At 51.6% G+C, this 15,078-nt stretch overlaps 1 protein-coding gene across 2 annotated transcripts in view; it reads left to right on the top strand.

The window, feature by feature from the left end:
- Positions 1–15,078, top strand: part of CCNB2 (cyclin B2) — a 70,697-nt gene that overhangs the window by 43,256 nt on the left and 12,363 nt on the right. For both annotated transcript variants that reach the window (XM_033920900.1, XM_033920901.1), the window contains exon 4: positions 375–542. In XM_033920900.1, coding sequence (XP_033776791.1) covers positions 375–542 — 168 coding nt within the window. The remainder of the gene's footprint in view (positions 1–374; positions 543–15,078) is intronic.

Raw genomic sequence — 15,078 nt, 5'->3', positions numbered from 1 at the left:
CCCAGCAGCACAGTCATAGCAGGTTCTGCAAATGTTTGGATGTTGATGTGATGACATCAATGTCTGTGCATTTTCAGATGTCCTTCAGCTGCAGCACTGAGTTTGTGTTGCGGCTTCAGAAAGTTTGCAGTGTGTCCTTAGCTGCGTTCAGAGCGCTTTTCCATCTTCTAACTTCATAGCTGGGCCTCTGGTATCTAAATCCCCTCCTTTAGGGTCCTGGCTACACTGGTCACAGGCTGGATATCATTACTGCATGGGTTACTTTTAATTCCTTTACTGTCATTCTGAGACTTGTTTTAGTCAGTCCTTTTCTAATGGGTCCAATGAATAGGATAGGACAAACCTTTTTTTTTTTTTTTTTGCTTAAACTTTAGGTTCCGTCACCAGCTCCTATGGATGTATCTATGAAAGAGGAGGAGCTATGCCAAGCCTTCTCTGGTACACTACTTAATGTGGAGGATATTGATGTAGGAGACGGCAACAACCCTCAGCTGTGTAGTGAATATGTGAAGGACATATATGTTTATCTCCGGAATCTGGAAGTATGGCTATACTTTAAAGTTCCATAATTAAGGATGTGATGCTTTAAACAAGCTAAAGCAATTTGTTTGTTTTCCAATTTTCAGTTTCTAAAAGTGAGCAATTAGAAGCCAGTTTTCCTAGCTCTTTAACAGGGCTGCTACTTCGAATATAAGTATCGCTAATTAAAAAAGAAAAAATGCTGAACTCCCTTACACACTCACTTTGTATGTTTTTCAAAAAGACACATCTGAGAACGTTTTATGCTCAGACCTAGAAACCACTTGGAGACTATGCCCCATATTTGGCCTCACCGCCCAATCACATATATTGTAAATAAATATTATCCCAGGACAAGCAGGCATGATATTCTCACATGAGGGTGACGTCATCTACGGAGCCCCAGCGCGGACAGCTTTTCAAACAAACTTGATTGAAGTTTCAAGTTTGCTACACTGCACCACGCATGTGCATGCCTTCCTGCCCACTAGAGGGCGCATCCCCACCTCGTGGTCCTCAGTTCATTCTCTTCCGCGGAGCCAGAAGCCCTGTGGAAATTGTGCTCTTAGTTTTGCCTTCTGTCACCGCGGCTGTGTTCCTTTTTTGACTCGGTCGCTGTGTTTTTCTCTTTTGTTCTTTTTATTTCTTTCAGTTTTCGTCAAAAAAAAAAAAAAGTCTTTTTTGTTTGGCTCCGGGGGCTCCCGGTAGCCGCGGCCGCGGGACCTCGCTTGTTCTCGGCCGGTTTTTGGGCCCATGTCCCGTCCTGTGACGGGCTTTAAAAAGTGCACCCGGTGCGATCGGCTCCTGTCGATTACCGATCCTCACCAGTGGTGCTTGCGTTGCCTGGGCCCTGAGCACCCCTCCGACACCTGTTCCCGGTGCTCCACTTTTCAACGGAGAGCTCTCTGCCGCCGTCAGGCTCGCATGGCGGAGCTCTTTGCAGTTGACCCCGCGGCGGAGAAGGCCTCGACGTTGGCCTCGGCTTCGGCCCCGGCCTTGACCTCGGCCTCGACTCCTTCGTCCTCGCCCCGGGAGCCCCCGGCGTCGAAGCCAGTGTCTTCGACCCCGAAATCGGCGAAGGGTAAGTCCTCACTTCCTGCTTCAGTTTCAGCCTCGAAGAAGCCATCCTCGAGCTCCTCGGCGGGGGCGGGTGGGTCGTCCTCGGCCCCGCCCCGAGCGCCGAAGTCGGGTGCCCCGCGGGAATACTCGGTACCGAGGTCGCCCTCGAGGGAGCACCCGACAGCCCCGGACCTGCCGACTATGATGGGGGTTCCCGTCTTTCAGGACTTGCTCCGGGCTCTCATTGCCTCAGAGCTGTCCGGGGCCCTCACGCACTTTCAGCAGGCTTCGGCCTCGGCTGCCCCGGCGTCGGTGACCTCGGTCTCGGTGCCCTCGACTTCGGGCCCGGGGCGGGTTTCGGCCTCGGTCCCGATCTTGACCTCGGTTGACCAGCCTGAGTGGAGTGTGCGGCCTCGGGACAAGGTGCGGCGGGTGCGGAGGATCTCTTCCTCTTTGTCCTCGTCGAGGTCCTCCCAGGGTTCCTCGCCCTCGGGTAGGCCTCGGGCGAAGCGTCGGTCGAGGAAGCCCAAACGCCACCGGGCTTCTCCTCGACGACACGGTCGCTCCTCGCCGACCGGGCCGAGACCCTGCGGGTCTCCGAACTGCGCCTCGATAACCCGAGGCTTTTGCGTTCGTCTGAGGTTGAGTGCTTGAGGGACTCTTCGCCAAGACGAAAGGGGCGTGCCTCGGTGCCCCATACCCCGGGGACTTCCCGAAGGGGTTCCTCAGGGCGTGGGCGGTCCCCGACCCCGTCCAGATCGCTTGATGCGGCTTCTTGGGGCTCGGGGTCTGGCACGGGGAAGGAGCCGTGAGGCTTCTCCTTCCTTCTTGGCGAGGCGCTCGTCTCGATCTCCCTCTCCGCCTTCGAAGCCCTCCTCTTTCTCAAGGTTCATTCTTGATATGGGAAGGGCTTTGGACCTTGATCTGGGAGCAGGATCAAAGTACACGAAGGAGTTTTTGGAGGAGCAGGATTTGCCCTCCCCTCCTCGAGAAACGCCTCGGCTACCTCTCAATAAGGTTCTTAACCAGACCTTTTTGAGGAACCTTGACTCCCCTCTTACAGTCACAGCGGTGCCTTCTAAGATGGAGTCCAAATATTGCATGGTTCCGTGCAAGGGCTTTGATAAGGCACAGCTGTCCCACCAGTCCCTACTGGTGGAGTCGGCTTTGAAGAAGTTGCAGCCTTCCAGGGTCTCGGCGGCTGTTCCCCCCGGACGGGAGGGACGGACCTTGGACAAGTTTGGTCGTCGCCTCTATTCTAACTCTTTGATGGCGACCAGGGTCCTGAATTACGCATTCACCTTCTCGTCTTATTTGAGACAGATGGTGAAGTCGTTGCCGAGGTATTATGGAGTCATGCCAGATTCCCATAGAGAGGATTTTGGGGCTTTTATGTCCAATTTGTCCCAACTGTGTCTCTACCTCTTCCATGCGGTGTATGACGCGTTTGAGCTCGCCTCTCGCGTGTCAGCCTTCGCGGTGGCCATGCGCCGCCTGGCATGGCTCCGTACCCTGGAGATGGACCCGAACTTACAAGAACGTCTGGCCAATCTTCCTTGTGTTGGCTCAGAGCTGTTTGATGAGTCCTTGGAGGCGGCGACCAAGCGTTTGTCTGAGCACGAGCGCTCTATTGCCTCGTTGGTCCGTCCCAAACCCCGGCCTCTGCCGCAGAAGCCGTTTAGACCTCCTCCGCGGCGGTACCCGCAGAAGTCGACGCCGTCCTTCTCCAGGCCTCCGCCCCGACGTCCCCAGCAGCAGGGCAGGGCGTCCCAACCAAAGCCTCAGGCGCAAGGAGCGTCTAAACCCGCTCCGTCTTTTTGACATGATGTGCGGTTGGGGGCGGGCCCCCTCCGCATTGTCAAAGGACCCCCTTCCTATCGGGGGCCGATTGCAGGCCTTTCTCCCAGCATGGGCCGAGATCACGTCGGACGCTTGGGTGCTCCGAATAATCTCCGAGGGCTACTCGCTGAATTTCTTGTCCATGCCACCGGAACATCCGCCGGGGACTTCTCTTTGCTGCCGAGACCAGCTTCCTCTTCTCCTGTCCGAGGCCAGGTCCTTGTTGGGCCTTCGGGCGGTGGAGCATGTGCCCCCGAACCAAAGGGGACGGGGGTTTTACTCCCGTTACTTTTTGGTCCCGAAGAAGACCGGGGACTTACGCCCCATTCTGGACCTCCGGAGGCTCAACAAGTTCCTTGTCCGGGAGAAGTTCCGTATGTTGTCCCTTCCAGTCCTGTACCCTCTACTAGACTCGGGGGACTGGATGTGCTCCCTGGACCTGAAGGAAGCATATATGCATGTTCCGGTGCATCCCGCCTTTCGCCAATACTTACGGTTCCAGGTGGGGGAGTTGCACCTCCAATATCGAGTCCTCCCCTTCGGGCTGGCCTCGTCTCCTCGGGTCTTTACAAAGTGTATGGTGGTGGTCGCGGCTGCCCTACGATCCCAGGGGCTGCAGGTCTTCCCCTACCTGGACGATTGGCTGATCAAGGCTTCATCCCGGGAGAGGGTTATCTCAGCGACCCGACAGACTATCATCTTCCTTCAACGTCTGGGGTTCGAGGTAAATTTTCCCAAATCGCAGTTGTGCCCGGCTCAATCCCTTCAGTTTATCGGGGCCGTGCTGGACACGGTTCGCCTTCGTGCATTCCTGCCCTCATCGAGACTGGAGGCTCTGCTTCGCCTGGCCCTTCAGATTCTGATGCAGCGCTCCGTCTCTGCACACCGGCTAATGATTCTACTCGGCCATATGGCTTCGACAGTGCATGTCACGCCGTTTGCCCGATTGCGTCTGAGACTCCCTCAGTGGATCTTGGCCTCCCAGTGGCGCCAGGATCGAGACCCGCTCTCCCTTCCTGTAACGGTCACTCCTTCCTTGAGACGGTCGCTCCGTTGGTGGACCAACTCTTCCAATCTTTCCGGGGGTTTGCTCTTTCACGTGCCTCTCATCATCGCAAGGTCCTGACCACGGACTCTTCGGAGTACGCGTTGGGGGCTCACCTCGACGGTCTGCAGACTCAAACGCTATGGTCGGCGGAGGACCGTCGTTGTCACATCAATGTGTTGGAGCTTCGTGCCATTTTTCTGGCAGCCCGAAAGTTCGGTCACCTGCTGCGCAATCAGGTGGTCCTGGTACGGACGGACAACCAAGTGGCGATGTATTATGTAAACAAACAAGGGGGAACGGGCTCTTGGTCTCTGTGCCGGGAAGCCTTGCGCCTTTGGGAATGGGCGACCTCCCAGAACATCTTCCTGCGGGCGGTTTACATTCAGGGAGAGAAAAATTGTCTAGCCGACAAACTCAGTCGTCTTCTCCAGCCGCACGAGTGGTCGCTCAACTCCCGAGTTCTGCGCTAGGTCTTCGACCACTGGGGGACGCCTCAGGTGGATCTGTTTGCCTCCCCGGAGACTCACAAACTGCCCCTCTATTGTTCAAGAATTTACTCCCGAGACCGTCTCGAGGCAGATGCCTTCCTTCTCGACTGGGGAGGGAGATTTTTTTATGCATTTCCTCCTTTTCCTCTGATCTTGAGGACGTTGGTTCACCTCAAGTCATCCAGAGCCACTATGATTCTCATAGCGCCACGTTGGCCTCGTCAGCACTGGTTTTTCCTGCTCCTTCAACTCAGTGCCAGGGAGCCTCTACTTCTGCCTGTGTTTCCCTCTCTGCTGTCTCAGAGTCGGGGTTCGCTGTTGCATCCCAATCTTCAGTCTTTACATCTGACGGCTTGGTTCCTTCCCCCTGACTTCAGCAGTCAGGGAGGTGTTGGAAGCCTCGCGCAAGGTCTCGACTCGGCTTTGTTATTCCCAGAAGTGGACCAGATTTTCATCCTGGTGTGCCTCGCGCCATTTGGAACCAAGGTTGGTTCCGGTATCCTCGGTTCTGGAATATTTGCTGCATTTGTCCAAGTCTGGGCTGAAGACAACTTCCATCCGGGTGCATCTCAGTGCTATTGCTGCTTTCCATCGGCATCTAGAGGGACGTTCTCTCTCTCTCTCTTCATCCTCTGGTGGTTCGTTTCATGAGGGGTTTAGTTAATGTTAATCCTCCTCTGAAACCTCCTCCTGTAGTTTGGGATCTGAACGTGGTCTTGGCTCAGCTGATGAAACCTCCATTTGAGCCAATTGACAAGTCTCTTCCTAAGTTTCTCACTTGGAAGGTGGTCTTTTTACTTGCGCTCACGTTTGCTCGTCGAATCAATGAGTTTCAGGCTTTGGTTGCGGACCCGCCCTTTACTGTGTTCCATCATGACAAGGTGGTTCTTCGCACCCATCCAAAATTTCTACCTAAAGTTGTGTCTGATTTCCACCTCAATCAGTCTATTGTCCTTCCGGTGTTCTTTCCGAAGCCCCACTCTCATCCTGGTGAGGCGGCGCTTCACACGCTGGACTGTAAGAGGGCGTTGGCTTTTTATCTCCAACGTACCAAGTCTCATCGGAAGGTTCCTCAATTATTTTTGTCCTTTGATCCTAATAGGCTGGGACATCCTGTTTCCAAGTGCACCTTGTCCAACTGGCTGGCTGCTTGTATTTCTTTTTGTTACGCTCAGGCTGGTCTCACGCTCCATGGTCGAGTCACGGGGCATAAGGTCCGGGCGATGGCAGCTTCTGTTGCTTTCCTCCGGTCTACTCCTGTGGAGGACATATGTAAAGCTGCCACTTGGTCTTCGGTTCATACGTTCACCTCACACTACTGTCTGGACACTTTGTCCAGGAGCGACGGCCGATTTAGCCAGTCGGTGTTACGTAACCTGTTTTCCTAAATTGCCATCCTCCCACCTGCCCTTTTTTGGTTGGCTTGGAGGTCACCCACATGTGAGAATATCATGCCTGCTTGTCCTGGGATAAAGCACAGTTACTTATCGTAACAGGTGTTATCCAGGGACAGCAGGCATATATTCTCACAACCCGCCCACCTCCCCGGGGATGGCTTCTTTGCTGGTTATGGAACTGAGGACCACGAGGTGGGGATGCGCCCTCTAGTGGGCAGGAAGGCATGCACATGCGTGGTGCAGTGTAGCAAACTTGAAACTTCAATCAAGTTTGCTTGAAAAGCTGTCCGCGCTGGGGCTCCGTAGATGACGTCACCCTCATGTGAGAATATATGCCTGCTGTCCCTGGATAACACCTGTTACGGTAAGTAACTGTGCTTTACATGCACAGCTTTGTGTAGTGAACTTCAGTAAACTTCAATGTTCAAAATAAACTCTTGAGCAAAAACTTAACTTGCTTCAAGATCCCAACATGGACCACATTTTGAATCCTTCCTCAGGAGACCCAAAATTAAGTATTGTAAACTCTGACAAAAGGCCTCTGTGGGAATTGGAACCTCATATTGATGAAAATCATCTTAACAATCTCAAAGTTAAAAAAAAAATCAAGAGTACCTGTCAGCTGTTAAATGATCTTCTCAAATCAATATAACTGGCAAAAAAACCGCCACTGTACTTATTAAAATAGCTACCGTGATGTCTGATCTGTCGGTTTTACCACTCAAAATCGGGCATTTTTAAAGTTATGGTACCAGTTATTAAACCAAAAACACTTGCCATTTGATCTCATTGAGACCATTAGGTTGCAGGGTTTTTAATTTGTAAATCTATCACTGCTCCCTGTGCTATAAACGGGGAGGCAATCTGGTAGAATATTTAAGAGAAGTTCTATCATTGAAAACCACAGGTCAGTCAAATTATGATGGCATTTGATCTAATGTTGGACCAGAGGAGTGTGCATGATATGGTTAATGCGACTCAAATGCTCACCAGTTTGTGACTTTATGGATCTGATAGTATGACCAACATACAGCTTTGAACATGGGCAATGGTGCAATGATCTTATAAGGTGTATTTTGGTTCTGCCTATTTGTTTGAATACCAGATATTGTATTTGTATTTTTGGTTTGTAATATGTATATATAACAAACCAAAAATACAAATGCAATATCGGGTGTTCAAACAAATAGGTTAGAACCAAAACACACCTTATAAGATCATTGCACCATTGACTTGGTTTTGTGCCAATGATTGAGACATCGACCTGCAAATATATCTAGCAGTCAACTGCCTGACATTCAGGTCTCTGAGGCCCACTCCTTATGTCAAACAAGATCCTTTTGCTGCAATGATCTTATGACATGATATACTACCCCAACTGTGTGTGTTAGAACTTCACTGTTTAACCACCCAATAGGGTAATGACATTTGTTCAAGCTTAACGCAGTGCCGACATATGTCTGCCCTTACCATATGGTGAGGAAGATGACACTGACGGAAACAGATCAGTCGTCTTAAATTTCATCCTCTTGAAAAGGCAAAATGGTGGCTCATGGAAACATGAATGAAGTTGTAATATATTCCAATGTGTGTTAATTCTTATACTCTGAAACACATGTTGTGAATAGGGTAAAACACTATGCACAGACATCTAGTGACACTTCAGAAGGTGATCAGATGCTGTCTAAATGAGGGGTGACTATATATGTGATGCTTCTGGATCCAAACCACATAAGTTTTACCCGGAGATTTGAAATCCTTTGCCCACAAGTATGATTCTTTGGATACATGTCTGTAAGTTAAACTTTTTTCCCCAAGATACAATGCAGGACAGTGAACACATCCATTTTTATAAGGAAAATCCACTTGGTGCCCTCTGGGGCCACAAAGCTTTTGAACAATTTGTTGAAAACCATAAGTCTTATTCACAAAGGGAAGTTCTTAAAAGTTTAACAAGACACCAACATTATCCACCCTGCTGATAAAGGGGACAGTGGCCGTCATGGACACTTCAGCATATGTATAAGAGGCACATCAGTTGTCTGACAATATTAAAAAAAAAAACAACAAAAAACCCCCCAACTTAATTATGACCCAATTAACGACCTTATGGATTGGATATCAAATATATTGCTACAAGCTCTTGAATCTGGAGTTAAGTGATGGGACAATGCAAAATTTTTGTGAAGTAGGTACCCCAAAATACCAGTTGTCTACTTTATTCCAAGAATTCATAAATCCAAGGTGGCCCCTTTTGGCTGTCCAATAGTTTCAGGGATTGGCTTGTGGTTTTTTTTTGTTTTTTTTAAACAACTCTGAATTCATAGATTTACAACTCAAAGATTAAGTTCCTAAAATTGCATTCTATGTAAGACACTACAAGTTTGATCAATTGCCGTGGACAATACCATGAAATTCCTTCATATGCTATGTTAGTTACTATGGATATTACTGCATTATATACTAACATTCCATAGCAAGCTACAGTTGATATTATTCAATATCACTTGGATCAACTTCATTTATCCTATGTTGTTGACACAATTGGCCATTGATAGCATTAAACAAGAACTATTTTCAATTTGACAGAAATTTTATATGCAAATCAAAGGGACCGCAAAGGGGGGCTAAGATAGTACCTACCATTGTGTGTGTGTGTGTGTATGTGTGTGTGTTAAATGTGGCATTTTATTAAGAAATATTTATATCAGAATATTATAGCCACTTTCTACTCTGGAAACACTACACTGATGCTATCTTTGTGATTTGGGAGTAGACAAGAACTTATTTTAAATGGTTAAATCGGTGTGTGTGATCCTAATTTGAATTAGAGAGTTGCGCGGGGACAGAAATCCCACCCGTCCCCGTGAGGAATCCTACCCGTTCCCACCAGGAATCCCCTCCATCCCCGCCCTATAAACTTCAGAAATAGTTATTTCATTTAATTATGCTACTGAATTAAAGGCTCTGGTAGAAACCCATTTACAAATAAGCAAAGAGACTTTATTAATTTGGAAATATTAATTGGGAAGAATACATACTTTGTAAATGGGTTTCTACCAGAGCCTTTAATATAAATATAAAATAGAAATTCAAGAAATATCTAACTGCACGGTCAACATAAAAAGTAAAATAGCATGTTGTTCAAAACATTTCAGTTCAAGCAATCAATTTTATTTCTTGTCACTCCATTAACATCTTCAAGACAAGTGCAATGATAAAGCCTATCCAGTCCACTTTGAGCACCAGGTGCTTGAAAAGAACACCCCAAATCAGGCAGAACAACTTTTTCACCCTATGATAAAGGAAAAGCTAGCCTGGCCACTGGAAGGAAGCAGTTGACCTCACCCTGACAAGCTGAGGACATGTAAACAGCTGGCAAGCAGGGGAAGGGGTCGGGATAATGTTCAGTTCCCCTGATTAACCAAACAGTATGTGATGAAACCAAAGAGAGTCTGAGGGGAGGTGATCAGCACAATGATGTCTGAGGAAGATGCTGCTAAGACATGGGCTTAAGCTAAATCCAAATCTAGTTCATTATCCTGTGTTCATATTTTATGCTATTGAATAAATAAGACTTTTTACATTTTTTTTTAATATTCTTCCTTGGCTGTTTTCTTCTTTATCCCAGGACAAGCAGGCAGCATATTCTCACAGGTGGGTGACGTCATCCACGGAGCCCTGACGCGGACAGCTTTTCAAGCAAACTTGAAGTTTCAAGCTTGCTGTGCTGCACCACGCATGTGCATGCCTTCCCACTCCACTAGAGGGCGCATCCCCACCTCGTGGTCCTCAGTTCTGTAGTTTCCGCGGAGCCAGAAGCCCTGTTCTAGTGTTTCTCCGTGTTGACTGCCTTCTAGCACCACGGCTTTGTTGTTTTCTTCGGAGTCGCTGTGCGTTTTTTTTCTCTTGTTCTATTTTTCTTCGTTAAAAAAAAAATAAAAAAAATTTGACTTCGTGTTTCGGCTTCCGGGGGCTCCCGGGTTGCCATGGCCACGTGACCTCGATTGGTCGTGGTCTCTTTTTGGATTTCATGTCCCGGCCCTTGTCGGGGTTTAAAAAGTGCACCAAGTGTGATCGGCTGTTGCCGATCACCGACCCCCATCGGTGGTGCCTCTTGTGTTTGGGTGTTGACCACCCCACAGATTTGTGCCCCCGGTGCACGACTTTTCAGCCTAGGGCCCTCCGCTGACGTCGTGCACGCATGGCGGAGCTGTTCGTAGTTGAGTCCTCGGCGGGCCCGGCCTAGACGTCAGCTTCGGCTTCGGCCCCGGCCTTGACCTCGGCGGCCCCGCCTCGACTGTCTTCGACCTCGAAGCCCTCGTCCTCGGGCTTGAAGCCTTCCCAGGGTAAGTCCCTGCTTCCCTCCTCAGGCGCCGGTCCAGCGATGAAACCATCCTCGGGGTCCTCGGCGGGGCCTGGTGGGTCGACCCTGGCCCCAGCCCGGTCTTCCAAGTCCTCTACTCCTAGGGAATACTCGTTCCTGAGGTCGCCCTCTGTAGAGTGCACAGCTGCTACCGACATGCCGTCCATGATGGCGGTCCCGGTTTTTCAGGACATGCTCCGGGCTCTTATTTCATTGGAGCTGTCCTCAGCCTTGGCCCATTTACAGCCTGCCTCGGTCCCGGCCCAGTCTGAGCGTAGTATCTGTGTGCCTCGGGACAGGGTGCGCCGGACTTGACGGATCTCGTCGTTGGAGTCTTCCTCCGGGGCCTCGGGGGGTTCTTCGCCTGCGGGCTGCCCTCGCTCGAAGCGCTGGTCTAAGCGCCCAAAGCGTTCCAGGGGTTCCCCTCCGAGGCGCGGGTGCTCCCCGCGGGACCGGAACATCGAGGCACTTCGGGTCTCTGAACTTTCACTCTCAAACCCGAGGTTGCTTCGTTCGCCCCCTCGGAAGGGTTCGCTCCTGGGGTCCCGGGATTCCTCTCCGAGGCGTCGGAAGGTCTTGGTGCCCCGCACCCCGAGGGGCTCCTCGGGACCTCGGAGGTCCCCGACCCCGGCACGTTCACTGGGCGCTGCCTCGTGGGGGTCGGACCCGGGTGCTGGCCGTGAGCCCCGATATTCTTGTGAGGCCTCGCCGTCTTTTTTTGGTGGCGCAGGGCTCTCACTCACCTACCCTGGATGATGACCGGTCCGGCCTGCGTCAGTCCTCGTTTTCGAGTTTCGTTCAGGATATGGGACGAGCCTTGGATTTGGACCTTTTGGCGGGGTCCCAATATTCCAAGGAATTCCTGGCGGAACAGGATCTGCCTTCCCCGCCTAGGGAATCTCCCCGCCTTCCTTTGAATCTGGTTCTACGTCAGGCTTTTTTGCGGAACCTCGAATCCCCCTATGCTGTTCCTTCAAAAATGGAATCCAAATACCGCACGGTGCCCTGTAAGGGGTTTGAGCGGGCGCAGTTATCCCACCAATCGTTGATGGTGGAGTCCTCGCTTAAAAAGTCTCAACCTTCAAGGGTTTCCACTGCGGTCCTGCCGGGCTGTGAGGGCCACACTCTTGATAAGTTTGGACGGAGACTTTATCAGAACTCCATGATGGCTAATCGGGTTCTGAATTACGCATTTACCTTTACATCGTATCTCCGCCATCTGGTGAAGTCCTTGCCGACCTTCCATGGGGTCCTGCCTGCTTCTCACTGGGACGAATTTGGGAGACTGGTCGAGTCCCTTTCCCAGCTCCGCCTGTTCCTGTTTCATGCCACCTATGATGCCTTTGAGCTCACCTCCAGGGTGTCCGCGTTCGCTGGCTGGCGTGGCTTAGGATCGTGGATATGGATCCTAACCTGCAGGAGCGCCTGGCCAATCTGCCCTGTGTGGGCTCGGAGCTCTTTGACAAGTCTCTCGAGGCAGCCACAAAGCGCCTCTCTGAGCATGAACGGTCTTTCGCTTCTCTGGTACATCCTAAGGCGAAACCGTCGGCTCCTAAGACCTATCGAGCTCCGCCTAGGCGCTACCCTCAAAAAACCACGCCGACTTTCTCTAGGCCACCCCCTTGGAGACCTCCTCAGCAGTCTCGGGCGCAGCAACAGAAGCCTCAGGCGCAGGGGGTGTCTAAGCCCACCCCGTCTTTTTGACGCCCTGAGCGGTTGGGGACGGGCCCCCTCCGCAATGTCGTCAACCCCACTTCCCATCGGGGGTCGTCTCCGCGCCTTTTTTCCTGCTTGGACCCTTCTCACCTCGGACGCTTGGGTCCTTTGGGTCGTATCAGAGGGTTAGTTCCTCCTCCTTCTTTCTCTGTAAAGAACTGTCATTGTTCCAGTCTCCTCTGCTTGCAACCTCAGTCATCTTCAATTCTGATCTCATTTTCTACGTATATTCAACAAGCTGCTAAGACCTGTCGTTTCTATCTCTTCAATATTACCAAAATTCGCTTCTTCCTCTCTGAGCACACTACCTGGATCCTTGTCCCAACTCTCATAATCTCACACTTAGATTACTGCAGTCTATTCCTAACTGGCATCCCTCAGTGTCTCCTTTCCCCCTTGCAATCTGTGCAAAACTCTGCTGCGCGACTCATCTTCTACCACCCTCACTACGCTCATGTCACCCCTCTCCTTAAGTCACTTCACTGGCTCCCTATCTGCCATCGCATAAAGTTCAAGATCTTAGAACATAAGAACAGCCTTACTGGATCAGACCAATGGTTTATCAAGCCCAGTAGCCCATTCTCACGGTGGCCAATCCAGGTCACTAGTATCTGGCCAAAACCCAAGATGTAGGAATATTCTATGCTACCAATACAGAGCAAGCAGTGGCTTCCCCCATGTCTTATTGCTGACCTACAAGTGTGTTCATCTGCTGCCCCTCAATATCTCTCATTATCCCAGGACAAGCAGGCAGGTATTCTCACTAGTGGGTGATGTCATCCGACAGAGCCCCGATACGGACATCTTGCAAGCATGTCTTGCTTGAAGAAACTCAGAAGTTTTGAGATGCCCGCACCGCGCATGCGCCAGTGCCTTCCCGCCCGAGGGTCCGGGCGTGTCTCCTCAGTTCTTTTTCTTCCGCGGAGCTGAGAAGTCTATCTTCAATTTGCGCCCATTGAATCTTTTTATTTTGCCTTCTATTTTGCCGCGGGTTGAGTTCTTTTGGCTCTCCTGTGCATTTATTTCTTTCTTTGATTTCTTTAAAAAAAAATAAAAATAAAAAAAATAAAAAATTTTTCCTTCCGATACCGGGTCGGCCGTGTGGCTGGGGCCCCGCGCCTTCGACCTTGCGGCGGAGCTTTTCCGGCCTATGTCCCGGCTGATTACCGGTTTTAAAAAGTGTAGCAAGTGCCAGTGCGCAATTTCGCTCACGGACCCTCATCGACGCTGCATACAGTGTCTGGGACCGGATCACTTCCCGAAATCGTGCCGGCCTTGCTCCACTTTGACGGCGAGAGTGTTTAAGCGCCGCTGTCTGCTGTGGGAGTCCATGTTCAAGATGGAAGCTTCATCGGATCCTGCAGCTTCGACATCGACGGGTGCTTCGACTCCTTCCGCGAAGCCCTCTGCCTCCCCAGCTGCTTCGGGCCTCCTGAAACCGGCATCGTTCACACCGGTTTCGGCCCCGGCTTCGGCGCCGGTGCCTTCCTCCGTCTCCTCGGAGCAGGTATCGACCCCGACAGTTCCACCGGTGGTGCTCAAGGTGCCGAAGACTGGCAAGCAGAAGCACGCAGCACCGAAGGAGCGCGGAGACCGTGCGGAAGGGCCCCCTTTTGGTGCGGATCCCTCCGTATCGGCTTCGTTGCGGTCCCTTCTGGAGGCTCAGTTCGTGGAGCTCATGCAGACCATGGGGCCTCGGCTGATTGCCACCATCCAGGGTGACCTTCCAGCTTCGGCTTCAAGGGGCGGACCGTCCCCTCCTCCTCCTCCTCGCCGCACGACCTCGTTGCTCGGCGAGGAGGAGCGGCGAGCGGTGTCCGGGTCCTCGAGGAGGTCCTCCGTTAGCGCTGTACCTCCTTTGGAACCGATTCCCTTGAGGGAGGCCTCCCTTAGTGATATGCCTCCCTTGGAGCCCATCCCCTCGAGGAAAGCCTCGTTTAGTGACCTGCCTCCCTTGGAACCAATTACTCCGCCCCATGACTCAGTGTGGCGTCCACCTTCGGGGCCACCCAGTCCTGGGCATAGCAGGAAGCAGGACGAGTTCTTCCGAACCCCCTATCAAACCTGGGCGTCGTCGGGGGAGGCGCCGACTCTTCCGCCTCTGCGATCGACGGCATCGAGTCCAATCTGCTCCTTGGAGGCGTCTGAACCAGTTTCTCACAGACGGGCTCGATCCCCTTCCAGGCATCGGGAGGGGCATCGATCCAGACATTCTTCGAAGCATTCCTCTCGGCACTCGACCGTCTCGCCTCAGAAGAAATTGCCTCGGTTGGGGTATGCTGCTTCGACTGGGTCTCCTCCTCCGGGCCCGGAGTTCGAGGACCCTGAGGTTTTCTACTCATCCTGTTGCTCGCAGGCCTCTCTGGAGCCTGAAGCCTCTTCTTCTTCTAGTCCGTCTCGCAGACCGGCGACGGCGGACCAACTGTCCTTTTCATCGTTCCTCAGGCAGATGGCAGATGACATGGACATTACTCTCGATGCTGGGTCTCGATATTCCAAGGAGTACCTCGATACCATGCACTTGCCTCGTCGTCCGGCAGAGTCCTTGCGGCTTCCCCTGCACAAGCTCCTCGACCAGACCTTCATGCGATGCTTCGAGTCTCCTTACTCTATCCCTGCGGTCCCTGGCAAATTGGATGCGCGGTA

The sequence above is a fragment of the Geotrypetes seraphini genome, chromosome 14 (assembly GCF_902459505.1).
Source record: "Geotrypetes seraphini chromosome 14, aGeoSer1.1, whole genome shotgun sequence".
NCBI classification, from domain to species: Eukaryota; Metazoa; Chordata; class Amphibia; order Gymnophiona; family Dermophiidae; genus Geotrypetes; species Geotrypetes seraphini.
Note: the sequence above shows the minus strand (reverse complement) of the source record. Positions and strands in the feature narration are given on the sequence as shown.